This window comes from Trematomus bernacchii, unplaced genomic scaffold (genome assembly GCF_902827165.1).
Source record: "Trematomus bernacchii unplaced genomic scaffold, fTreBer1.1, whole genome shotgun sequence".
In the NCBI taxonomy this organism is placed as follows: domain Eukaryota; kingdom Metazoa; phylum Chordata; class Actinopteri; order Perciformes; family Nototheniidae; genus Trematomus; species Trematomus bernacchii.
Genome location: NW_022988097.1, coordinates 6,490,864 through 6,518,592, shown reverse-complemented (window position 1 = coordinate 6,518,592; position 27,729 = coordinate 6,490,864). Strand labels below are relative to the sequence as shown.

General features: G+C 41.7%; 1 protein-coding gene across 3 annotated transcripts; it reads left to right on the top strand.

Moving 5' to 3' along the window:
- Nucleotides 1-316: 316 nt before the first annotated feature.
- On the top strand, nucleotides 317-27,713 carry afap1l1a (actin filament associated protein 1-like 1a). 3 transcript variants are annotated; one of them, XM_034121329.1, is made up of 19 exons: nucleotides 317-418; nucleotides 18,280-18,405; nucleotides 18,511-18,594; nucleotides 18,706-18,785; nucleotides 19,183-19,318; nucleotides 19,469-19,564; nucleotides 19,658-19,872; nucleotides 20,563-20,742; nucleotides 20,893-20,976; nucleotides 21,477-21,552; nucleotides 21,801-21,920; nucleotides 22,363-22,574; nucleotides 22,794-22,939; nucleotides 23,060-23,132; nucleotides 23,654-23,768; nucleotides 24,922-25,089; nucleotides 25,941-26,116; nucleotides 26,202-26,324; nucleotides 26,771-27,713. In XM_034121329.1, exons 1-19 carry the CDS (start codon nucleotides 376-378, stop codon nucleotides 26,795-26,797), a joined length of 2,280 nt encoding a protein of 759 aa, XP_033977220.1. In that variant the 5' UTR covers nucleotides 317-375; the 3' UTR covers nucleotides 26,798-27,713. The 3 variants fall into 3 exon arrangements, with proteins under 3 accessions (XP_033977220.1, XP_033977223.1, XP_033977221.1); XM_034121330.1 differs by lacking the exon at nucleotides 317-418 and adding an exon at nucleotides 13,198-13,411; XM_034121332.1 differs by lacking the exon at nucleotides 18,511-18,594.
- Nucleotides 27,714-27,729: the final 16 nt, after the last annotated feature.

Here is a 27,729-nt window from a genome sequence, read left to right as displayed (position 1 = left end):
TTTCTAGTTACGTATTTTTCATAGTCTTATATTTCAACAGTTTTACGACAAACTGTGACTTTTTTGACATGGAAATTATTTTTTAAGATTGACAAACATCATATGTGTAATTCATGGCACAATTCAAACGGGATCGAAAGATAAGTTTTCTCTCCCCATTGACTTCAATGCATAATTTTTCCGAAATAAGGTCCCATCACCCGGAAGTAAGTGGGCGTGACTTCGCCACTCTATGGAAGCTCGCTGCAGCAGCTGCCGCTAGGCGCTAGGACCCAGCAGAGCAGCGGGCTGTAGTGTATCTCCTGTATCTGTCAGCGTAGCCTCTGCACGCCTTCACTCACTCATGGGCCTGCATTATATTTCAACAACTCTCTCATGGACAGCATCAGCAGCGGAATGGAAACAAACGGCACCAAATGTAAGTTTAATTTTCAACCTGAAACTCTGCTGCAAGACTTACTGTTAGTGGGAGTTGTGCCGCTGTTTCTGCAGTCTGCAAAGGTAGATGTATGTGTGCATGTTTGTTTTATGTGTTAATTGATCATTTGTGGCTGTCAAAACTGTGAGATAATCGTATCTCAAAACCACTGCTTGTGTTTCCTTCCTCCCACACCTCCTACTGCAGCACCCTCACTGAGGCTTCCACTTAACTGGTTTACTGGGGACATATGGGATTATTTATGAGAAAACGTACCTAAACACAGTTATATATCTCTAAGGTTGTGCTGTCATTGAATTTAATTTGCTATCATTATATATTACAGATTATATTCACTTTGTGTAGAACCAGGAATCAATGGTCTAAGACACTTCCTTTTCCCTGTAATTCCCCCTCCTGTTGTTCATCTAAAACACAATGGTAGTGCACATTGAACATATAAATAATGTTGCTTTGGTCTCTCCTCCAGCTGCTTGGAGAGGCAGAGAACCAAGCACTCATCTAAAGTTTGATTGTTGTTATAGAAAGTGGACCTCACTCATCCTGAGTCAAGTCAAATATCTGGATGTGGTGAGATATTTTGAGATTAAGCAGTAATCATTGTTTGATATCGGGCACCACCAGCAGATAATTCTTCATACGTGTCTCTGGAGAACTTGTGTTTTCTGTTGAAGTGGCAAGAAATACAAAAACATTTTTCCTCACCATGTGTTTTTCTCTAGGAGGGGTGCAGTTGCCCCCCTGCACAGTATAACATTGTTCCACATTGTAACTGAAAACAAATACAATTGGACAAGGCTAGAAGTAACAGCATAAACAGGGTATGGTGTGACCCAACCCAGCATTTCAGACATTTCAAGTGATTTAAGTTTGATGTGTTTTTACAATTCAACTGATGTTGCTGTATCATGTTACTGCTTTGAAAGCTGCAGAAACTTGAGTGCTTTTCATAGACTTGTTGCCAGCTGCCAGGTAAACATGTGAGAGTGATTATAACATCACTTAGAGTGATTATAACAACTTAATGGACATTTTTTAACCCAGCTGACTAGAGGTGAAAGGAAATGGGAAACTAGTGCATACAAAGTACTTTAATTTGATTTCCAGCAGCTTTTAACAACTTTTTTTAATTCAATACAAATATCCATGATATACTCATTTGCCATCATTTATCACCTTGTCAGTATATGTGGATGTTAGCAGTCTATTTGGTGTGTTTGCAAAGTCTAAAGAAGGAAGTCTTGTTGGGAGAAATCCTCTCCTGTCACTCCCATCTCTCTCAACACACACATACTGTATAAACACAGGAATTTAGCTTGACTGACTTTCAATCAGAGCTTTGTGTTTGTGTAAACACGGCAGGAGAAAACATAGGGTGTCGGCTGGTGATCCCAGGGGAGCACCTTACTATTTACACAGTCTGTAATTCCCTGACAGGCTGCTGCTAAATCACCTTCTCCTTGATTTTGTTGTTGTATGTTTTCTATCCATTAATTAATTTAGTCAAATGTCAGAAAATCACGACAAATGCTATTCACAACCAGACAGATCTCAAAATGAGACGTTTCAAAAATAATATTCTTTCGGAAGAACTACTTTTTCTAACCATCTGCACACATGCAACCTCATAGGCCTTTTTTCGAGTCCTTGTGTCCACTTTTTGACTGTAAGTCTTTAGCAGATAAACATTCCACTATGTTCACCATCTAAATGCTACCTTTACGTTAACTGGGTTTTCAGAGATTTTATTTCTGCTCCTTGAAGTCAAATTAAGTTAACCAAAGAGCAAAGTTGATGGCCATAATATCAAAACAATTTGCCAAAATATTTAAGGAAGTCGGATAATAACTTCATGAACACATTCAAGTTTATAAGTAATTTGATCCATTGTTAACATCAAACAATGATTCGAGTGGAGGTTGACATTTCTTAGCTAATTGTCTCAAAAGTTATCCGTGTTTCTTTTCTGCCCATCAAAGCTTGCTGTGTAGAGTTAAACAAGTTCAGCTATCAATGTTGCGCAGGTTGATGAGAGGCAGGTATGAGCCTGTTTGTCAGCAGCATCTTGATATGCACTATCCAGGCCAGCTGGAGCGACAGTGTAATAAAAGTTTTGTTTCCACGATGGGATGCAGAGCACCAGGTGGGTGTGAGAGGGGAGAGGCTGCCCCATAGAGATGCATTGCAGTGGTGGGATTGTCTGTGTTGAGCTCAGCAGATATGATGAATCAATCGTGGCTATTGTCAGGATGTTTTGGAGCATATGAAAGAACTTGTGGACAAAACAGTGATCGGCTATATAGGCTCCACAATCATGCATACATGTAACATTCTGCTCATGTAAGCACAAGTCTGTAGCATGTGCATTAAATCCCGACTCCATGCTCGACTTTCCTTTAATGAGAGGCTTGACATTCCACTGGAATATCTATGAAAAGAGAACCTGTTTGGGATTTCCCCCCCTTATATTTGTTATTCATCTACAAATCAACCAATGGGTCTGATAAACAATACATTTGTCAGGCTTGTGGGGAATGTGTGAGAATAAACAAAGATTCAAATTGTCAACATTTGAGTGTAATTGTGGTTTAAATGGGTATGTGTTCATGGGGCAAAAGAGCAACATTAAAATGCAGTCTGCTGTCGTCATCTCGCCAGTGGTCTCTGACCTCACTGATTGTGCATTTATGCCACGCACCACTTTTCATTTCGTATTCAGTTATCTGAATTCACACATAGCTGAACAGAGGGGACAGAGAAACACAGAGATCTATATATACAATTTTGACGAAATGCTCCATTATTTCACAATCAGGGACTTAACTGTTGTAGCTTTAGCTAATTTAACTAAAATATAACGCTGTCAAATCCTCAAATGAAAGCTGCTTTTGAATGTAGTCCAATGGGGCCACGGATACTCACAGTTTGTCTTTTGGTTCAGTTTAGTGTCACTGCTACTTTTAGTCATATATATATTGTTTGGGAAATCGCTTCTTTTGATACAACTGTTAAATAATCTGTTGTAAAGTTTCCAATTAAGACATCCTGTCTATTCTCTCAGCCGTGCTTGGTACCAAATACCTTATTATTCTAACTAAATGACCAGCTAGAATAATAAGGAGATATAAGGAAAGAAAATCCCCATCCTATATTTTAAGTGTATATGAAAGGTTCACAAGTTCCTTTGGTTTGTTGCTCTGCCAGACTTTATCAAGAGTTTTGGAGACATAATATCAATGTGCAGACTTTCTGACGCTCATACATACATTATATTACATATATATGCCCCATCATGCATGAGCTGTAAATCATGGATGATTTTGGACCAGCCCTATAAGAAGTGGAATTCCCCTTTTTAACCCTCGTGAGATGAGAAGATGACTATGATTCATGTCTGAGATATATGTTAAGGTTATTGTGTGTAAGTGAACACATATATATTGTGCATGTGCCAATAGGCAAGGGTCATTCATTGCACAGCTGTTTATATGGGGGGGGTTTCCATGGCAATTCACGGCACAACATTACACCCGTTGCATGACACTTTGCAGAGGTTGAAACGTGACTCTGCCTGGGCTGTGCATGCATAAAGGTACAAGCCCTATACTCCCAGGGCAATTTCAGATGTATTTGACTGACTTGGCAGAATATAAAAGAGTCTTGGATAGAAGTCTTGCCATACCTGTCATCACTAAGGTTTACTATCTGTAGTTTGACATCAGCCATAATATAGCACTAAAATATGATTGATGTTAATATGCAGGTATAGAATTGTAATATTTAGCATGAGGTACACATGCAGTTAAACAGTTTCAACAGAGCAGTGTACAGAAAGTGCAGACAAAATATGGTTCTGATGTTCTCTCAGAAAACAATGCTGGAAAAGCATTTACAGTGTGCTATTTGGTGTCGTATCATTTAGTACAATGTTAAAATGAAAAAAAATACCCAGTTCATGCTACATTTAACCTTTAGCAACTACATTAGCAGTGGCCATTCAGTAGTGATTTAGTAATGATATAAAGGTTCAAATATAAAGTGTAAAGTGTAAATGTTATGTCTATAAAGTCAAATGATATACTAATAAAAACAATACAAGGAGACGGCAGTTAAGATCATCCACATAGGAAGTAATGCTCTCCCTGATGGCTAGATCCAGACAAGAAGTCACTGAGAGTGTGTCCTTGTTCTCTGGTGAACAACTGAACTGTGTGTGTACAGGCGTGCATGTATATTCAGTGTATATTACCCTTGTCTGTGCACCATCAGAAAGGCAGAGCTTCCACTTGCAGAATAGCATCTTTCTCAGTGTGTGAGTCCTTTTCTGTGAGAGAGACATAGCATGGTGATGATCTCATGGACCCGGGGCAGATAGGGCTCTGAATAATACCCAGCACTGTAGGGCCTTTGTCTGGCAGCAGCAGGCTGAGTCAACCTCTGTGCCATCTCAGAACTGAATAAATCAGAGAGCAGCGTGAAAAATGAGAAAAAAAGAGGTTTAGCAGACAGACATCCTCTACATCATGGTCAGTTGGTGACCTTTGATCTTTGACCTGCGACCATATTGAGAAATTCCCAGATGCAACTGTTGCAACCTGGCCATGGCTACTATTACATGACATGTACCCATCTGTCCACTGTTTAAACATTCTTCTTTCTAGAGTCACTGGGGAGATCAGCCTTTCCAATAATGCATTGGAAAAACAATACATTAAAAGGAAGGACTAAATGAAGGATTATTTAATTTTGTATTGTTTTTATTTTTCACTGAAATGTTGTCAAGATTTGCCATAGATCTTGTGGTGTGTGTGTGTGGTGTGTGTGTGTGTGTGTGTGTGTGTGTGTGTGTGTGTGTGTGTGTGTGTGTGTGTGTGTGTGTGTGTGTGTGTGTGTGTGTGTGTGTGTGGTGTGTGTGTGTGTGTGTGTGTGTGTGTGTGGTGTGTGTGTGTGTGTGTGGTGTGTGTGTGTGTGTGTGTGTGTGTGTGTGTGTGTGTGTGTGTGTGTGTGTGTGTGTGTGTGTGTGGCTGGCTTCTGTGCTGCATTGCTGCCCTTCAAAAGCTGGTTAATGTTTAAACAGGTGAGTGGGAGCTCACACACCCACAATTCTCCCACTCCATCACCATGGAGACGTCCCAGTGGCTTAAGAGGCCTAGTGACTTTGAGAAGATTTCTGTCGCTGCGACCTAATTAGAAGGAGTGAAACACAGCTAGAAACACACCCCAGTTAAATGATATCTACGAGTATTTGCAAGTAGGCGGATTTAACCTAAACTGCTTTACTTTAGGGAGATTTAATCTAAGGTGCAAGGCGGGGAAGTAATTGTGCTGTGGAATGTGTGCTGCCAACTCTTAAGGCTTTGCCTAATTTAAGATTATAAAACTGTGTTTTCAAGTAAGCAATCACATACAGTGTTGTTCAATGTACCAGGGAATTATTCCTGAAGTAATAAAACTAGGACAGAATCTTCCCATATGTAACACATGGATTTAAAGCGTGTATTTTCCTGGACTGTTTCCATCTACAGTGTATTTATTGTATTTGTGTGTTCACTTGTGAGTATCGTGGAGTGAAGGATGTGATTAATTCTGTATTTAATGATAACCTGAAGCACCTCCTCGGCCGTGTACAATAAAAACAGTGGGGAAAACATGTTTTTCCCCCTTTCCCCTTAATTTGTATAACTTTACGGCTCCTCTAACAAAATAAACTTTTCCACATGCTCCCCTCACCTGCTGCTAAACCTCAGCTTGTTTTGCATTGTGCATTCAGTTTGTATGTTTACCATTGTATGTTTGTCAAAAATGTCCGTCCACATAATAAATGACCATGTCAACGCCATGAGAAAGCACTTCACGCTCTAATTGAGACTACCTGCAGCAGCTAAATAAAGGTTTTTAAATATAGCACATTCAAAAGCTCCATTATATTGTCATCTCCTGAAATACGGTTGTAGAAGCCGGCATGTTTTAACTATATCTAGCCAAAGATCTAGACACTGCATTGAGAAAGGGGTCACTAGAGACAGTACAGTAAAATTGGGAGTGCGTCAGCTGGCAGGAAGAGGAAACAGAAGGCCGGAGGTGATAGGTGATGTCATCAGTAGAGGCAGGAAGCCCATCTCTATAGGGGGCATTTGGGGCATCCCCATAAAGATGGTCAGCCCATTTACTAATGTGGGACAGGAAAAGTGCTTTGTTGGCAGAAGGCAGAGTCAAATCAAATCCATCTCCAAGGTCTTCAGTAGTTGGCTAAGAGAGTCAGTAAGTATGATCTTTAAAAACTGCTTTTATGATTTAAATTTTAATCTGATGCTTTAGTCTGATAATCTGAAGTAATGCGTCGCCAGCAACGAACGCTTTTTGACGCATACAATTGATGTTTGTTCAAGGAAATGTTTTGACTTGTGAATTAATCACACACAAAAGAATGAATCATACGCAAGAAATCTGAGTCAAAATTGCATATTTTAATCCTGCTGTATTTATCCACCTCAAATCCTTAAATGATGACTACACTGGCCAAACATTAGCAAGAAGACAGTTAGGTCACAGTTGCATTCATCTTACTCATCTGCCCATCATCCAATACAGTCTCTGTTTACCTATCGTGGTCTCCGGGGATATCAGTTTGTGAATGTCCAGGCATGTTTAGCGCTTTGGCAGAGCAGAAGCATCAGACCTGGAAAATGTCTGGAATCTGAGGAGTAGAGTGGGAGGAGATCTCATCATGATAGGGCACAGGCTGGTGAGAGATGGCATTGTTGGCACCGCTCTTACTGTAATTAAAGACCTCCAGCACATCTGGTTATCTGGTTTACCTCACCTTTGTTGGTATGTGTTGGCTACACACAGCCTGCTGATGTACACAGGGCAAATAGGGGTGATAAAGTGGACGTTTTTTAGAACTTCATACTGTATGTGGCATCCATTTTTTCATCTGTCTTCTAAATGTTATGATTCAGCCTTTTTCTTTGACCCAGCTTTGATGACCGAGTTGGATGGTGGTATTTAGATAAACCTCACACGGCATGAAGATAACATTTAAACCCAGCTGACTCCTTACTGAAAACCCTCTCTTGTGACTCACTTAACATGAGATAAGATTGTGCTTTTCCACATACAAAGAAAATGTTTTTCATTTCCTTTCAAAAGTCACTGGGGCATATTGTTCAGCCAGCCTCATTGATGACACAACGTGAGACACCCACACTTTGTGTGTGTGGACACCTCAAAGCCTTCAACCTGCAGCGCTCTTTCATGTCCGATCAGGTTGGGAAACTGCTGTATATTCAACATGTCCAAAGACAATAAGGAAGGGGGACTTCCAAGAAAAGCCCAGCAGTTTTCATTAGATACTGATCTCTTGTGGAGTTGCAGATGGTCGTTTGAGATTATCTCAGCCACTTTTAGTTATAACTATGTTTTTTATTGCGGACATACTAACCCTAACTCTAACCTTAAAGGTCACCTATTATGCAAAATCCACTTTTTCATGTCTTTTATACATCAACATGTGTCCCCTCTGTTTAAAGAGATTCTTAAAGTGTCAGGAAAAAAGATTCGCTCACTTTTTGTCCTGATCCATTTATATAAAAACCTGTCTGAAAATGAGCTGATCAGATTTTGGCCACTTTATGATGTCATAACAATGTTTTGTCTTGTGGAACCATTAGCCAATAACCAACCAAGGTAACCCCCCCCCCCCATCTTATCACCTGAATCTCCTCCTAGAGCACCATTGTGTTCTTTTTAACCAAATATCTCTCAGAGGGGCGTGGGGAGTGGCTCCTTATTTTCATCTAAAGTAACAGACAGAGAATCAGCACTTTTGAAACAGGGCTGAAACAGAGGGGATTATGGGATGCTGCTATGATCTGTTTGGTATTTGGAGCAAAACACTTCAGAGACATGTTTTGTATATATCTGAGACCTATAATATATTGATGAAAAACAGGTTAATAGGGGACCTTTAATAAAAATGTTAGCAGTCTGTAATTGCCAGTCCTGAACACGTTAATTGTACTTAAACATATGAGAGTAATTGTACCCAATGTGAAGAAAAGTGATGTATTTTTACAACATGGCGTGCTTCCCGTCCCTACATCCATGGTCCTGTGTGAGTTCACATCTTTACTGGGAAGGTCAGAGGTCACATTTAGTCACAGTGAGGAGTGGTTTGTCAGGCCATAACCAAGTCTAGCAGGGTGTGTCTGTGGCATTTGTCACAGTTAGAGAGGATATCGGAAAAGTTGAGAAAGACTAGAAATGCCTCAGGGTATCTGGCCTGCGTGTGTGTGTGTCTAATTAGATGGAAGGAGAACTTCCTGCCTACATTATCAAGCAATTAATCATATATTTTCCTACACCGACATCCTTGGAATTTCTTATTTTGAATCCTTTTTATTTGCGCACACAGTCTGACTTGTTTGTCTACTATTTAATTGCTGAGTGGTATTTCGGCATTGTTTTTCACCAAGATCAACTTAAGCTGTCTTCTCTTGACGTGTTTGAAGGTTTAGTTGGGCCCCTTGGGCGTCTATCCTCAATTATTTTTGCCGCTGACAAAAATGTATATGATGCCCTAATTATCGTCATTTTGAAGTACCAAATGTTGGAAATGAATGCCTTTTTAAAAAACATTTTTAAAATCCGATTTGAATCATAAGTTTGCCAGTTATACTATTTTAAGTGTTTTGCTTACGTGCTGACAACATTTAGCATTTGAGAATGTCTGCCTTTCTTGTCAAATAAATAAAACAAGTTTAGTAGCATTTTTTTTCTTTTATATACAGTAGTTTTACATTTATAAATTGATAAAAAAGGTATTGTTTGGTATTACTAAGGGTAATTACTTATCGTTTTTGTACAGTAAGACTGATGCTGCCGTTTGTGTTTGCTTAAGCAGCAGTGACCGTTATTTGAGCATTAAAGTGCACCTATCATGCTATTTTTAGGCAATAGCATAGGTCTCAGATATATAAAAATATATAAATAACATGTCTCTGAAGTGTTTTGCTGAAAATACCAAACAGATCACCCATTCTAGCCATGCCTCATATCCCTCTATTTCACTTCCTGTTTCAAAAGTGCTGATTTTGGGTATAAAGCTTTAAAAAAAAAAAAAAAATTGATAAAAGAAAAAGGAGGGGGCTGAGCTCATGCGGGACCCGGCAGAGTTTACTGTCTAAACTAAATACTGCCGTGATGAAACGCCATATCATGGATTATCAAGGATTATTTCTGAAACAGTATGGAGCTCAAAGGCTTTCTCTCTTGCCGGTTATACCACAAGGTGAGTTCCTTTTTATTTCCTGCTTCTTCACACACATGCTCTCCAGTACAGGTTAGCTCTGAGTGTTAGCGATGCTAATGTGAACACCGACCATATTACGTCCAAAACAGTCGGGCATTGTTTCTGATAGCAACGTTTCTGATAGTGCCGTGGGTCCACATTTCCGATATTACGTCATATCGGACGCAAATCTGGATCAGCTCCGTTGTACCCCTGTTTTTAGAGATTTGGGTACGGAGGAAAAGAGAGAGGGTTTTATTTTCTGACGCTGCGTGAGTTCCCCGACACGCCGGGGACACATGTTTATGTGTAAAAGACATCAAAAAGTGCATTTTGCATGATAGGTCCCCTTTAAGACGAGCATCAAAACACATTGTATCTCTTTCTTTCATTAGTTTTTTATTGGAGAGAAAAAAAGCCTCTGTTTTTCCACTTTTGATTAAATAAAAACATCACCGTGGATTTTGTTACCATCTTCTTCTTTCTACCAACATCTTCCTATTTGCCATACAGATATGAAATCTTAGATTTAATTTTTATAGCTTTCTGCAGGAAAATATTCTTATTTCACAATGTATTCCCTAACTAAAGTGCATTCAATAGTTAATATCAAAAAGGGTTAAATGGTCACACCAGGACACAAACAGGTGATCTTATATTTTGCATTTCAAGGTTCAAGGTTCAAGGTTCTTTATTGTCAATCTGACATAGCTACAGAGTAATTATGCAGTTGAAAATCTTATGTCACAGGCTTCTCCAACAATGCAACATAATAACATAATAACAATAAGAGCAAGAGCAATACAAAAATAATAATAGTTATAAAAATGAAATAAAGTTATGATGTGGAATAGTGCAGTACGAGTCTATATACAAGTTATTGGAATGATATATATATATTAGGTATTAGATACATATTACTGAGTAGCAGATGAATGTTTGATGTTGTTTCAACAGTTCAATTTTTTAACAGTCTCACTGCCCGCGGGAAGAAACTGTCTCCGAATCTTCTTGTCCTTGCCAGGATGCTGCGGTACCGCCTGCCAGACGGCAACAGAAAGAACAGTTTGTGGCTGGGGTGATGGGGGTCTTTGATAATCCGTAGTGATTTCTTCCTGAGCCGCTGGGAGTAAAGGTCCTCCATGGATGGCAGCTCCGTCCTGGTGATGTGCTGTGCAGTTTTCACCACCCTCTGTAAAGCCTTACGATCGAGGTCGGTGCAGCTGCCGTACCAGGCCGTCATGCTGCCAGTGAGGATACTCTCTATCGTGCACCTGTAGAAGTTGCAGAGTATCCTGGGATCCATTTTGAACCTCCTCAACCTGCGGAGGAAGAAGAGCCGCTGTCGAGCTTTCTTGGTGATGGTGGTGGTGTGAAGAGACCATGTCAGGTCCTCAGTGATGTGGACCCCAAGGAACCTGAAGCTTTTGACTCTCTCCACCGTAGTCCCATTGATGGCGATGGGGGCGTGTCCCTCTCCCTGCTGCTTCCTGTAGTCCACAATCAGCTCCTTTGTTTTGCTGATGTTGAGATGGAGGTTGTTATCCTGGCACCAAGATGTCAGGTTTTCGACCTCCTCTCTGTACGCCGTCTCGTCATCGTCTGTGATCTGGCCGATGACGGTCGTGTCATCAGCAAACTTCACGATGGTGTTGGAGCTGTGTGTGGCCACGCAGTCGTGGGTGAACAGGGAGTAGAGGAGAGGGCTGAGCACGCAGCCTTGAGGGGCTCCGGTGTTGAGGATCAGGGTGGAGGATGTGATGTTTCCCAACCGCACTGCCTGGGGTCTGCCCGTCAGGAAGTTCAGGATCCAGTCACAGAGGGCGCTGTTGAGCCCGAGGTCTCTGAGCTTGATGGCCAGCTTGGAGGGCACAATGGTATTGAATGCTGAACTGTAGTCAATGAACAGCATTCTCACATATGTGTTCCTGTTCTTCGGGTCCAGGTGTGAGAGGGCAGTGTGGAGGGTGAGGGCTATGGCGTCGTCTGTGGACCTGTTTGCTCTGTAGGCAAACTGCAGGGGGTCCAGAGATTCAGGGAGGGAGGAGGTGATGAATAATTTGACTAACCGCTCAAAGCACTTCATTATGATGGAGGTGAGTGCTACTGGGCGGTAGTCGTTGGGGCAGGTGATGATTGTCTTTTTGGGGACAGGAATGATGGTGGAGTGTTTAAAACATGTGGGGACTGCAGACTGCAGCAGGGACCTGTTGAAGATGTCTGTGAACACCTCTGCCAGCTGAACTGCACACACCCTGAGAACACGGCCAGGGATGCCATCAGGTCCAGGAGCCTTGTGTGGGTTAACCCTTTTAAAGGATTTACACACATCTGCCCTATTTAAAACAAAAGGGCAGTGTAGCTCCTGGTCCCTCTGTACCTCCACAGCCTGGCTGCTCTCAAAGCGTGCAAAAAAACTGCTATTTCTCATATAGCTTTGTAGTGACATCCAAGGTTTCCTTTTGCCACTATAGAGTGGGGTTGACGACATACATCAGGGTCTCATACACAGCGGCTGTCCTCAATTGCCTCACTTAAATAAACACCAGAAGGTACAAGAAAACAGATCATATTTACGATTTCAAATAAACAATAATTTCATCAAAAGATATTCACCATGGCAATATAAATCATTTTCCATCATTAATTCATTTATCAAATTATGAATCTAAATAATAACTTTGAGTTCATTGTGGCTCTAACACACCAGGACACAAACAGGTGATCTTATATTTTGCATTTCTCATATAGCTTCACAGTTATTATTGTGTAGTATTGTGCAGCCACCTGACACTGATTTCATCCTGCAACTGATACACTAAAAGCCTACACTTATGAGAAACAGTGTGTTGTGTCAGTGTGTGTGTGTTTGTTGCTTCATTGCTGAGCTTGTGTATTGTCAGTGAGTGCCTGTGGGTTTGTTTGTGCAGCGTTGTGCCCTTGTGATTGAAAGGTAGCATGTCACATCGTGTTGGGCCTCATGAGTCTGCCTCAAGGCAACAAGTCATCCACGTGTAACTCTGAAAGGTCTCAACATGCCTCTACCTCTGCCTCACTGGGAACATTTGACTGGTATCAGAAAGTAGCCTTGTTAAGGATGCTCTAATGTTATGTGGTACTACAATGCCTTACTGTATGTGGTGTGTCAGTGGGTTAGCTGGCATCCTCTTTTATGTGTCACTAGTTAAAGGTTAGACTGTGAAAGAATAAAGAATGTGAGTTAGCTATTAGTCGACATGTGTGTGTTTACACAGCTAGCCTTTCCCAGGTGCTATACGATCCCTAGGATTACAGCAGAGGGGTTTACACACACACACACACACACACACACTCACACTCACACTCACACTCACACTCACACACACTCACACACTCACACACTCACACACTCACAGCAGCACAACCACAAACCCTACCCCCCGAAAGGAAGAGAGGTGGGGAGACAGAGTGGGAGGGGAAGTATAGGGAGATAACAGAGGAAGGGAGGGAGAGGTGAGTGTGAATCCAGCAGCAGGCAGACTGCAGCTCACCTCCGCTGCAAAGACTTCACAGGACGCAGCACACAGGGAGGCTTTGATTTTGGAATATCTCCTAAAGTATCCGCTTGGGTCTGAATGAACTGCTTTCTCCTAACTAACCTTGTAAAATGGTGGGACTCTCATCCACTGCTTCTGTTGAGGGTAAGTGTGGAAGCCTTTGCAGATTGTCAAGATATTAACGCAGCAGGTATCTGAAGCTTAAGAAGGATTTGTTAATACATTCAGGACAATGGAAAGACACACAGGCTGGGGAGGAGTTGTAAACAGGAATCGGGTGATGGTTACTTTTTTGCAAGCTTGCTGAAACAGTAACAAAGATGGAATTGTTGAGAAAGCAGCAACTTGAGTCAGATATTGAAACACTGTCATTTTTAAAGCCACCAGAGAGTCTTTGTGGGATGCAAATCCGTATTTGATTAGCTTGGAATGTCTGCCTGCAACAATATTGTGAAATTGTGTCACTTTCTTCATACTGGGGAGCTGTTTCTCTGTGTGTGATGTGTGGCAACATAAGTAAGCCCAGCATGAAGAAAACTTTTGGAATGAAAAGGAGGGAGCGGAAAAAAAAACCTGTGCACCCGATTCAGGTCACATTCATCTTCATATCAACGTTTGTTGGACATGTTGGCACAGGTGCTCCACTCTCTGACATTACTCACCCCCCCCCCCCCCCCTTACTCCCTCCATCAGGTTGTACAGACGTTCCGCTAACGCAAGCCTCTTTTAAAAGGTCTGAGTCCGCACTGTTTAACAACTTCTCTCTATTGATGCGCACAAACACACTTTGCAGAGTCTTGCACTATTAACAAGGTGAGGAATGTGTCCAGTGTTTAACAGCAATTGTCATACAAGTGAGAGGAGGTAAATGTTTGAGCTCTGAATGGCTACACATTCCTGCATGGTGCACCGGCTGCACCCGCCTTTGTGCTCTATTGATGTCTTCTCTGATGCACTGAAAGATTATCTGGATGTAGACTCATGATTTGGGTTGTCCTTCGACCGGATTTCAATTTCTTTATTCCCCAAGATTCTGTTGAGGTTTTCAAATTTACTTTGAATGTCTGTCGTTATTATTTATGATGTCATCCCCTTAAGAAATCCCTTTCCTGTAGTGTGTTGTGTTGTATAGGATTTTGTTCATGTAAATGGTCTGCAGAAGCAAAGATCCTGGAGAGGGAGTTTCTCTCTCACACACTCCCAAGCCCCCCCCCACCCCCCCCCCCGCCTGAAACGCCTCCATTAGACTCCTTTGTTTACTTCCATAACATAGTGACAACACTATTTAACACTCACACTTGAACACATTGAACGTGAAAGGCTAAAGGGCGGGACATCTCTAAGCGGTTGACCAATCACAACAGAGCCGGCCAGCTAACCAATCAGAGCAGACTGGGCTCTGGGTTCAGACAGAGGGTGAAAAGAGGTGCTGCAGAACAGGCAGTATGAGACAAATAAAGAGCTTTTTGAACATTAAAGCATGTAAACATGTCACAGTAGAAGCACAACATCAACGTGTTTTTTTTTATTATTCAAAACTAATTTTATTGATTCATTCAAATTTTGATTTAGAATTGAAATATCAATATTTTAAATACAGTAAAGCTTAAAGCTTCAAAATGTTCAGTACAGCCCTAGTTTTCCTTCTTGTAGCTGCAAATGTTGTAATTTCACCCCGGGTCTGCCTCAAATCAAAGCACATCCAACCTGTTTTCATGCAGCTTTATCATCTTATGCTCATGTGTAGTTTCCCTCAGTGTTCGGCTCACAATCTGTTTTATCTGGCTTTGAAAGACATCAAAGACCCACATCGCCCGCACACAAACACACACAAAATTGCAGCAGAGATTTAAAGGATCATGTGCTGTTTTCGAAGTTTGTGAGTAGTGTGGTGTTGATTATAAAGCCATAGCTGGAGACTTAAGGGTGGTTTTAAGGGCTTCACGTGCCAAAAACTACGTATTAACCCCTCGTTGCACATTTTGGCACAATAACACTGTAATCGTCGAATCGGATAACGCGCTTTTTAGAACGCCGATCCAAGTGTAATAGTGAAAAAGCTTTATCACCCCGTTCACGCCAACTCCTCGAAAGCTACGCCTTGATTTCTTAGTTGTATTCGATGTAATGCTGACTGGTGTGAATGTCAGCCTCTCTGCTGTGAATGAGTCACGCTGGGGGTACAGTTCTGTTTTCTGCTCGGTTAGGGGAAGTCCAGTGGTGCGCTACAGCCAGAATCCAAACAGCTGGGACCTCTGGCAGAGAGACAGCGCTCAGCAGGCCAAAACATCCCCCTCACATGAGTTTCCTCTCTCTCCCCTGACCCCCACGTCCTTATTTCCCTCGGGTGAATCGGATCTTAATGAGCAGACATTCCAGGTCCCGGCACGGATTAATTCCTCATGCCCTCTTCTCAGAGTGCGAGCGGGCTTTTATTACAATAGAAGGAAACCGCAGTCGTAAAGAAGTGGTTGAACAGACGCAGGCCAGCACACACCTACTGTAGGTCAACTGTAGCCTTGGCAGAGCAGTGGGAAGCCCATAGGAAGACCCACCTCAGGAAAGTATGTCTGTCTTTAAGGAGTGGGAGCAGTCTGAAATGTAGAACAAATACCACATTCATCTCCCAGATTATCAAGGCTTTTTTCAGTCAGTGGTGATTACATACAAGATTGTGCTGTCAGAGTGAAATATCTAAGAGTCCAACTTTCTGCCTAAAGTCATTTAAATGCTCCTCAAACTGGCACAAGGAGAGGGATCCCTCCTCTGTTGCTCTCCCTGAGGTTTCTCCCATGTTCCCCTTTAAACTGTGGGGTTTTCTTTGGAAGTTTTTCCTTGTACGATGTGAGGGTCTAAGGACAGAGGGTGTCGTATTGTCATACTGATATTCTGTACAAACTGTGAAGTCCACTGAGACAAATGTAACATTTGTGATATTGGGCTATATAAATAAGCATTGATTGATTGATTGAGGTGTGCATGTTTTTCATAATAATTAGATTCTTGATAAATCGATATACTGAAACATTGAAAACACATAAGATGGATAGATTTGTTTTACTTGCGCTTTAATATGTGGCAATTGCTATCTCATTTAAGTTCACTCAATGTTTTCTGTGTGTTTCTATGTCATTTTTAATACATACCTTGATATTTGAAAGGGTTTCAAATCTAATTTCTCATAATGTTACATTGGCAATACATGATTGCTCATTTTAATTTTTTCCACTTCATTTCCTTTTGAATGTCTGACAATCTCAGTGTTTTTTGAATGTCTACCACCTCAAAAAGAATAATGTTTTAATGTTAAAATTATCGTTTTTATGGTAAATGGTTACTACTGTCATTCCTGGTGTTTTTCCCAACTAGCTAAAATAGGAAAATGTGCAGTACAATACATTTTGTTATATTCATCTTTCATTTTAAATGGTATGGAAAAGTTTGGTGTAGAACATGGAGTCGTACATTGACACTGGTCCCGGTGTTGTATTGAAGTATTTTGAGTATTGTGGCAACACGGGTTGTGTAGGTGTGTTTGTTTACCTGTTGCCATATGATCGCCCGCCAAATAAAGACTTTTCTGGCTCAGCGGCTGTCCCGCGGCTGACCCCAGAAAAATGCACGGTTCAGAAGGTTTAATGTAGCTGGACTGTGAAAATGTTTGCAGGGGAGAGGGGGGCTGAGAGGGAGAGATGGAGGGAGAGAGGGGGGTGAGGCAGACAAGTGTGCCAGCAGTGACTCAGCCAGTTGTCAGGGTTTTTCTGGGGATTTTCAGGATTATAGAGGTAGATAAATGGGTATTAGAACAGCATGTTTTAACAATACAGAGTGTAGAATACAATGCAGCTATGAAATGAGCAGAAAGAGTCAAGAGGCTTTGCTTGTGTCTGGAAGAAAATCTGATAAAGGTGGAATCCAAACACAGAGGAAGGTTGCAGACCTGTTCTCAGGATGTCCAGCAGCTGGGGGAAGGACACGGTTTATTTAAGTTCTGCTCTGAAAACAGGGAGTGGACCAGATCAACATGATGTGTGGATCATATGTTCCTATAAGCCGGGTCCTCAAAGTGTTGCAGAACATGGAAAGCCGAGTGAAGAATGTGTGTTGCAGGAGGTCTGCCATGTGAGCCAGACTTTAAAATCTCTCCACTGTGAGATAAGGATCAGGTGCTCGCTGCTACATTTGGCTCGCTCTGGGTTCTGTAAAGTAGGAATTCAGTTGTTCCTGTCAGAAGCCTTTAACATCTTTACAGTTTCTTGCAGAACAGTTAATCTACCTTCTTTGCAGTGAGATCGACAGTTGATTGACATTTTGGATTGGTGCCCATCAGTCTGAGCCAGCAACATTTCAGAGCTGCTGCAGAAAGAACACGTTTTCTTTTCTTGTTGTTCTTGAAAGACTGTTCTCTGTAGGGCGACAACTAATTCAATATTTGTATTAGCGATTCATCTGCTGATTATTGTCCATGGTTTTCTCAAAGTCTTATGTGATATCTTTAAATGTTTTGTTTTGTCAGTCTGAAACTCTTAAGATATTCCAGGAGTAATGCGATAAACATCCATTATTTGAGAAGCTGAAAAAGCATTTCTGCCATTTTTCATGACGATTAAACGATGAATGAATTATTAAGTAGTTACAATGTGCTAATTGTTGCAGCTATAGTTCCTTTTTTGTGTTCTATGCAAAGAGGTGTGATTTTTGGTAGCTTCACTTCCACTTTTTCTTGAGGTTAATGAGCAATTAGCAAATCTGTTTCCTGTCACACCATCTTTATGTGGTTGTTGAGTCTGGCTAGTATCAGAGCGAGGAGAGGAGGAGGCTGCGTGAGATTGACATTGACAAACTGTGAAGTAAAGTGTCAGAAAATGAAAGAAAGACACGGAAAGCAAAGCCGAAAGAGACTGTCTGACACACAGCCCTTTGGTTTGTTTAGACCTGTCCGTCTGACCTTTGCCCTCTCTGCTGATAAACTGAACCCGCGCCCCCCCCCCCCCCCCCCCCTGTCTGTGCAGCGATGGAGGTGTTGGTGAGTGAGCTGGGCGTCCTGCTGAAGATGCTGGACCAGGAGAACCTCAGCTCCACCACGCAGGAGAAGAAGACCTCCGTGTGGAACCTCCTGCAGCAAATACAGCCATCGGGTCAGTAAGAAGAGGATAAAAGTCCTAGTTTGTTTCATTTCAACTCTACACATACAAACACGCACGACACTCGTCATTTTAAAGGGTCTCTTTCCTTGCCTCCAGTTTCAGGAACAGACTACATCTACATGAATTCAGCTGTGTTCAGAAATGGCACCAGCTTCGTAGAGTCTCTCTTTGAGACCTTTGGTGAGTCTTTGTTGCTGTAAAATGTGCTCCTTTCCATATAAATACTCTGCAGACATCATGTTCTCTTTATATATAAGTGTCAGTTTAAATATACATTATTGTGTCTTGCAGACTGCCAGCTTGGGGACCTAAAGGATGTGACAGACGATCCGAAAGAAGACAACAACACACAAGCTGACACTTTAAAACAGGCAAGTGGCAAATATATAGTTGATTTCTAACTGATCCTTTCCCAGAAATCTACATTACATGTGTGGGACGCGTCGTTTCAGCACTCACCATCCAAATTCAACATTGCAGAGGACCATTACACCTCTAAATGACTTGTGGAGGAAAAGCGAAGAAAAACATAGATTGTATTCCATGTTGCGGGGCTTTCCCATGCACACATGCTCATCACTCTGCAAGCTGTTGAAGGAGTTAAGATGTAGGGACCCGCCCAGAGCCCATGTGTCTAATTTATGGATATCATTTAAAGGGTTTTTCTTTGTATCGCTTTGATGATGTAGTTCTGAGGCTGTGAAATACAAATTCTTTCTTGGTCATGAGTGAAATTTGAGAGTTGTGTTTGTGTGTTTCGTTTCGTAGGACTGTGCAGACTCCCCTGCCCCGCACTCCACTGACTCCCCTCCCCCTCTGCCCACCACGCCTCCCCCCGAGGAGTATTACGAGGAGGCCGTGCCCCTCAGTCCTGGCACGTTGCCCGAGTACATCATCACACGAGGTCAGCATCTTCCCGCTCTGTTGCACTCAGTGCTCTTAGTGTCATGTTGCTGTTAAAACCCTTTAGACAGTAATTACAAAGTACAAGTTGCATTCAAATACATCACGGAACATAAGGAGTAATTAGTGATTTTTTTCCTTCCATTTACAGTCAGGCCTAGCCCTCCCAACTCTATCGAAGATGGTTATGAAGACGCCGAAAGCAACTACCCCACTACGTGCATCAACACACACCGCAAAAACTCATGTAAGTTGAAAAGAAAGTGAACAATATAACACCAAAAAAACGGTCTTTTTCAACAAATAAAACACTTTTCCTTCTCTGTAATTTCCCCACCAGACAATGACTCTGATGCTCTGAGCAGTTCCTACGAGTCCTACGAGGAGGATGAGGAGGAGAGGAGCCCCAGCGTCAGACTCACTCATCAGTGGCCCTCGGAGGAGAGCTCCATGCCCCCTGCCCGGGACTGTCGCATCTGTGCCTTCCTGCTGCGCAAGAAACGATTCGGCCAGTGGGCCAAACAGCTCACTGTCATACGTGATAACAGACTACAGGTGAGAAGTTGTTCAACTAAGTAAAAGCCCTGACACCAAGCTGATTATCGTCCGTCTGTCAAGCTGGAGACATCGATGAACGTCTGTCCGCCATGTTTTTGTGGTGTTTCCTGCACTTTTAGCATTTTCTTTACGCAGATTCCAACATACTCCAATGCCTTTATTACTTGCTGAATTGACAGCGGAAGGGGATGACTCTGATTGGCTGTTCAGCTCAGGCTGATCAGTGCACATTAAGAGAAACGGATGCGAGGATAAATAACACAACACTCAAATCAAGAGGGAATACATAGACTTTCATCTTCATCTTATCAAATCATCCTAATACACAGCTCTTTTTGAAACGATATCAAGTGAAAATGGCTGGCAAATGCTGCTTTGTTTAAATGTTTGTAACATAATAACAGCTTGTATATATATATACTGCTGGATTCTTTGGGGATTTCCATTTTAGAATGATGATCATGCAGACAGGAACGTATGTGATTGATGGCTGTTGTCTTTGTTGTGTGTTCAAGTGCTATTTTATGGCGAAAACAAAGGCATCGCGAGTGCAACAGTTGACTCTTACGCAACGTGTTTGTTGATCTTGGCTTAGTGTGTCAGGGCCTTATTCTTCAGCATGCATTTAGGAAACCATAAACAACCTCTTCTTCAACTTCCTTTTGTTATGTGTGCTCTTTTGTGCAGTGCTATAAGAGCTCTAAGGACACATCCCCCTGTGTGGACATGCTGCTGCCCCAGTGCACTGTGGTCTACGCACCCAAAGACAGCAAGAGGAAGCACCATGAACTCCGCTTCACTCTGCCCAATGGAGATGCACTGGTGCTGGCCGTACAAAGCAAGGAGCAGGCTCACAGATGGCTTAGGGTGAGCTACACTTTGAAAGTACAGTCATGCATGTAATACACACCAATACGGCCATCAATCATGTCGACAATCACTGGAAGTGGGTTTGACGATGTGGAAAAACAAACCTCAGAGAGTCCCGAGTGACACGTGTGAAATATCTCCCCGCAGGTTGTTAGAGAGGTGAGCGGTCAGAGCGCTGGGCCTGAGGAATCTGCGTCTCCCATCATTCCAAGAAAAACTGAACTTGACAAGGTAAGTGCATAAGAGAGGATGTTTGTGTCTGTTGGTTATTCCCAAGACATCATTTATCTTTACAGCTGAGGTGAGGACAAGTTGGTGGCAAGCAGCAATTGTGTTGTCACCGTCAATTCTCTTAAACAATTGTTTGGCTCAATGCAGTGCGCAGTGAAACCTGTATTTGGCTCGCAGAGAATATGTAGCGTAATTAGGTGTTAAGGCAGCAATGACAGGGGTGTTGGTGTTGGATCAGACACATCCTCTTTACCTGTCAGAACACACACAGCAAAAATCCCTTTTATGAAAGAAAGCATAGAATGCAAAGAGAAAACGAAAAAGGACGAGTCTTAATATGTAATTATGTAAGATAATGAAAGAATACATGGAATCTTGCTAACGAATTACAGTTATTTATCTCTTAAGCTCTCTTCTAGTTTGTTCTTGGCAGGCAGACTGATCCTGTGAAGGACTGCTTTTGTAAGTCTAAACCAGTTGTTGGTATGCTTCTTCCTCAGAGGCTTTCTGCAGAGAGGAACACCTCAGACTCAGACAGTGTGGGTGTGTCGACTGGAGAGCACTGCAGAGAGAATGGTGAGACAGAGACACACACAGCCTCAAATCAATACAGCAGACGGAAACATGTTAACTCAAAGTCCACTTACTAGGTTTACAACTGCTTCTTTGCCCAATTGTTTTCACATAACTTATTTTCAATAGTCCATAGTCTAGTGAAATGTATTTTGCCACATCTTATTTGTATATCTTGAATTACAGTTTCCAGACACCAAAGATACATTTGGACAAAGGTCAACACTTTAATCCTTTTGTTTTTGATGTAGGCAAGGTGAAACGGGGAGCTTTCGCTGCAGGCCGTAAAATCACTCGTATCATCAGCTTCTCCAAGAAGAAGCCCCCTCGTCCAGGTGACCCCCGGACCTCATACAGCGACCCTCGGCAAGGTCAGACTCTACTTCACTTAACCTGTCTACATATCCTAAGGTCTTTAAGCCTCTTAAATCTTCAGACACAGCATTTGAAAGCCTCTGAATACCATTGACATCTGACAGCCATTGCCAGAGGCATAATGTGTTTCAGTTGGCTGTCCATCATATTCTTGTCAACGTCATATATCAGTTATGCCTTGAGGAACATTTTATTTGGTCTTTGGCAAAAAAACTTCCACTTGGACTGAAGGATTAAATTATCTGTATTTGATGGTCAATGGTCACTTAAAAAAAAAATGAGCTTGTTATTTCAATTTCATACATTTCTTTTAGGATAAAATGATGACATTTTAGACAGGCATGGATGTTAACTTAAACTGAACTGGTTTGTAGAGGCATACTTTGGTAAGGCGATCATTCTAGATACTCATCCATCTTTTCCCTCCTTACCATGCAGGCTATGTGTCGGTGCTGGTGCATCAGGTGTGGCGGGAACAGTGGTGCCGTGTGTGCAAAGGCTCCCTGCACTTTTACAATGACAAAGGAGACTCTCGGACGTCCCTGCCTTCACTTCCTCTCCACGGCTGTGAAGTGCTCCCGGGGCTTGGACCCAAACATCCCTTTGCCTTCCGAATCCTGCGGAACAACTCAGCGGTGGCTGCTCTGGAGGTAACAAACTGACCGTTTGTTCCTCATTTAAAGCTGCTCTGCACTAATCAATACTTTTATTCTAACAGGTCTAAAATGTGTTCAAAGGGGTCACTCTATTTGAAGAACACACCATCACTTGATACCACACTCACACAGTTTGCTGTATTTTAGTGTCTTTCAGCTATTTGTTTTTGAGTAACTTCCAAATGAAAAGCTTATTTGTTTGTCTCTTTTTAGGCTAGTAGCTCTGAGGAACTTGGACGGTGGCTTGGAGTCCTCTTGGCAGAGACAGGCTCTTCGACAGATCCAGAGTCACTGCATTACGACTATGTTGACGTGGAAACCATCGCTAACATCCGCGACGCTGCGCGGCATTCCTTCCTGTGAGTGAGACAAAGATGGGGGAAGTGGGAATTTTAGGACGAGGTCAAAGCAAGGCCAGTGACCAACGCAAAGATGTTGAGACCAAATAAAGATTAACATCTCCTTTTCTCTAATCCTAGATGGGCCACATCTTCCGTCGGTAACTCTACAGACTGCAGAACATATGATGAGGTCCCTAATGAGGACATGCAGGTAGGATATGTTTAGTTAAACATAGGTGTAATTCTTTACTTTGATGTGACAAGATTAGCGGCTGCATGTCTGTGTGTGTGCAGCTGTTTGGGACTGTCCCTGTCTGAATATGACACTCCATATCAGTCACTGGAACAGACAGACAGTGCTCTGTTACGTGCCTATCAATGACTGCTTTTTGTAAGCCAGAGAAAAAGCAGTGTGTGGGCATGGGAGAGGGGGGGAAAAGACCAAAAAAAAAGAAAAAGCGATCTAACTGGTGACAGGAAGGCAAGAGGTCATGGAAGTTTTATAGCCTGTAAACTCCTTTCCTAACCCCACTGACATGCACTTAAACACTTCACCACCTAAAGCCACAAACATACACACCTCAGTGGTCTCATACCAATAAATCTGAACATTAGTATATTGCTTAGCCTAATATACAAACTTTGCCGTCTTTTTCCTCCTCCGTCCTCATCCTTTTTTCTGCATCCTCCCACATCTGTCATGTCCCCCCACCCCCTCTCTACTCCACCCAGTCAGGAGAGAACCGCAGGCAGCAGTCTGGGAATCAAGGGAAGCGGCGCTCAAGTTTCTCCAGCAGTGACTCTGACAGAACCAAGCCTTTAGTCTCCCTCAAACGAACAGGCTCAAGTAAGTGTGTTTAGTTGGTTTTCCAAAATACCATATAACCTATATTAAGTTATGAAGGATTATTTGTTTGAATCAAGTCTTTGTATAGAGTCTAATGCCTAGGTTGTGTATATATATTTTGTGAAGAATAGAGGACCCAAAATGTATCCCTGTGGAACCCCTTTGTTAGAGTTGACCGTACACAACTTCAGTAACATATCGTGATCCACTGGCATTACAGCATTACGTCAGATAAATTAACAAAGCTGCACGAATATAGTTTTTATCCAAAGTATTCAAATTATCATTCACAACCAACCAAACAGCTAATATCCTATATAAGCACAGCCGGACCAAATATTTGTAGAAGCTTCCCTTTTTATCAGCTTTAAGCCCCTCTCCCTCTTCCATATGTCTTTCCTTAAATACAATAAATAAAAAAGTAGGAGCAGTCTGCTTCCCTTCAAGGGAACAAGAATAATACAGATGGCACTTCTTAATATACTGTAGTTGTGTGTCTCACAGGAGTTAGATTGCAAAGCTCTATTTTTACTGTAGCATACTCTCTTCATAGACTCCTCATAACATTTGAGCTTTTTTAAGGCTCAATATTCCCCTTTTCCCCCTCTCCTCTTAATCATCTTCTCACTGTCCATCTATAATCTCTTCCCTCTTCACTTACATCTACAATTTGTTTCCCCGTGTCAGTTGGCCTCCACCATGCAGAAAGGAATTGGGCGTCCTTAGTTTAGGAACGTGATATTGGCGTGGTCGGCTGTATCACGTATCAGTGTTGTTTCACAGGCCTTCACTGTGACGTTCTGACACATCAAAGAGCCAGCGCTCTCCACGGCTGAGAGCTTCCGGATGTAACCTGAGATTTACTGGACACTCACATTAGATCCGCTGTCTTGCCTCCTGACCTCTCCCTCTGCAGGAGAGCGTGTGTCTGTTTACCTTTTATTCATGCATCGTATCTTTGTGTCCTCCCCAAAAATCTTCTTTGAATTATGGAAGAGGTCGAATGTGTGTGCTTTTCTCTCACGTGAAAGATGCGTCATACTAGATTTATTTAGGACAGGCAAAAGAAATCGCTGATAATGTTCTGTCTCCTTCCCATAACCCCTGCCCATTTAACCCCTCACCTTTGCTCTCTTCTGACATTTTCACATAGATGAAAACCAATATGGCAGGTATGGGAAAACGCGAGCGGATGAGGATGCCAAACATTACCTGAAAGAGAAGGAGGATCTGGAAAGAGAGAGGGATGGGATACGAAATGCACTTGTGACCCTCCGTAAGGAGAAGAGAGAGCTGAAGGAAGAGCTGAAGACCGCCTCTGGTAAAGAGACACAAAGCAAATCAAACATCAGTTGAATTTCTTCAAGTCTGCTGCCTTTCAGTGTCCAGATACTGACATGTGTTACTGTAAGCATCATAGCTATTATATAATACCATAGACAATTAGAGGCACCAAGTCTCCAAAGCAAAATGGTTTGTTTGTAAGTTATATTTTTCTTATTTATCTGCACTTTAATCAGAAGGCTTGAATATGAATTAGACATTCCTTGTCCTGTCTCTGACCCCGTAGTCTGACCTCCATTATTAGAGGGCCATGTGAGTAGACTAATTCCCTACAGGGACGACTAAAACAACTAATTGCTTTTGATAATTAAACCAAAAACATGGCTGTGAAATCTTTTTCGAATCAAATTAATTTCCTGTATTTCCACATAGCATGTTGAAGAAATATTCAGATCTTAAATCTGAAAAAAGTACATGTAAAATAATTACCTTTCAGGAAAAAGTACAAAAGTAGAAAAAGCAGAAATAGTCATTAAGAAAAGAGCCATCATCCCGCTGTAAATACAATTTTAAAGGATACGGTTTTTCTTTCTTTGAGGGGTTAAATATTCTTCCAGTTTATAAAATGTTTGTGTAAAATGTTTAATCTGAGATGTAACTAGTATCTTTAGCTGTAGTGAAGTATAGAAGTAGAATATTTTCAGTTTGCAATGTCGCGAAGCACAGGTATTAAGCAGTATAACATGGAATCACTCATTTCAAGTAAAAATACCCAAACCTGTATTTACAACCACTGCATTCTTGAGTAAATGTACTTTGTTTGGTTGACGATAATTGCTTTTCTGATCATTGTTTGTCTCATCGTGTTGCTGTGTTGATATGTTGCAGAGAGGAGGGTGTCCTCCCTGAACAAGCGTGTGTCCCAGCTAGAGGACACCTGTCGAACCAAAGAGGCGGAGAGGGTGGACCTGGAGCTGCGGCTGACTCAGGTCACAGAGAACCTGAAGAAGAGCCTTGCTGGGGGAGCTCTGGGTGCGCCTGTTGAGGCTAAACCCCCACTTAAGGTATATATCTTGCTTCATGTGTAAGGACGCACAAACACATGTTAAACGTGGTATATTTAATGATTTGCCTTTACTTTCTGTGCAGGCCTCCAGCAAAAAGAAACAGAATATCTACAGTGATGCTTTACCAGTAAACTGTGCCTCAGAGATGCGTCGGAGACCTCCATCTGTTTACGCTTCTTCTGGAACTGTCATGCAGAAAGCAAAGGTAGCTGCTCAGTAACTCTCACTGTGACTTTCATGAACAATACCCAAGCCTGTCATCAGGGGCAGGTTTCTCTCAGGATTCTAGGGTCACAACAGCGTGTGTCATCGTCTAATGGGTTTTCACGGTTCACACATATATAGAAAGCCACTTTGGATATTCACGATTAAGTGCCGGAATGGTACTTTAAGGGGTTATCCATCAAAATGATTCTATACATAATTGTGAAGCCATTTCTTAAAGGCTAACAAGTTTAAAGATAATTTGTTTTAACAATATTGTTTATCTTTTTTTGTTGGCATTTGCAATTTTTTACGAGTAGACTATCAAAACCAAAGTTCTTTAATAATGCTCTATTTATTTTTGCTGTTTCTTTGTTGACTTGTACGTTTCAGCTGCACCTGCTTTCGTGCTGTTACTGAATCTCCTACATGTTTTTACCTTTACAGGAATGGGAATCAAAGAAAGCAACCTAAGAGCAGCATTGTGGAGAGGACTGGAAGAGAGAGATCATGGACGTCAGGATGTTGTTACTGTGAAATTCAATCTCTCTAAGGATATCCTTCCATCTACTGTACAGCCCAAAGCAAAGACTTTTCAGAGGAATAAAACTGTAATGAAAGAATTTGCCAGCAGGTGGAGGTACATCTCTCTGAATATTTACTCTTCTGTCTCCCTTAAAGATGTTTTCTAAATTTGAGAATCCAAGGACACTCACAAGTCTTTGTCCAAGTGATTTCATTGTATTTTGTGAAAATGTGGCAAACAGGAATGAGGGTTTATGGCAGAAAGACTCAAGAGAAGTGAATTGTGTTGTAAAGGAGGGTTAACACAGGATTATGTTCTAATCCTGGTGTTAAATGTGGTGAAAATTGTGAAGTTGGTTTGAGAAATGACGAGGGAGGCGGTTAAAGCCGCAATATGTCTTCTTAAATAATCTACTTTTTTAATTTGCCTGTACAGAGTGAGCCATGACTACTGTTTTGTGTTTTTTTTAACTTTTTTTAAACATTGTTCAAGGATTAATTTCTCATCGTCATCAGCATCACAACTACCTTTAAGAGGTATTCAGTAAAGTGCCATGGATGGCTGTGTGAATTATATATATTTTATACACTTATTAGCTTCTTCTCCTGAATTGAAGCTGTGCCAAACATCAAACCATCTGTTGAACAATGCAACATATTCCTTTTCTTGGCAGATAAATACACCATCATTTAGTGACTAACAAATTGTTGCTATTGTTGATAAAATAAATCATTTGCAGAGTGGTAAAATCCCCACTTTTATGTCATTTAACAACTTTTCTGCTGAACCTGTGGTTGACTTTTGCACTTTACTGTTCTCCTACCTGGATAAGGGAATAATAAATGTGTGTCTTATTCTCAAACATGTGATCTTAATTCAT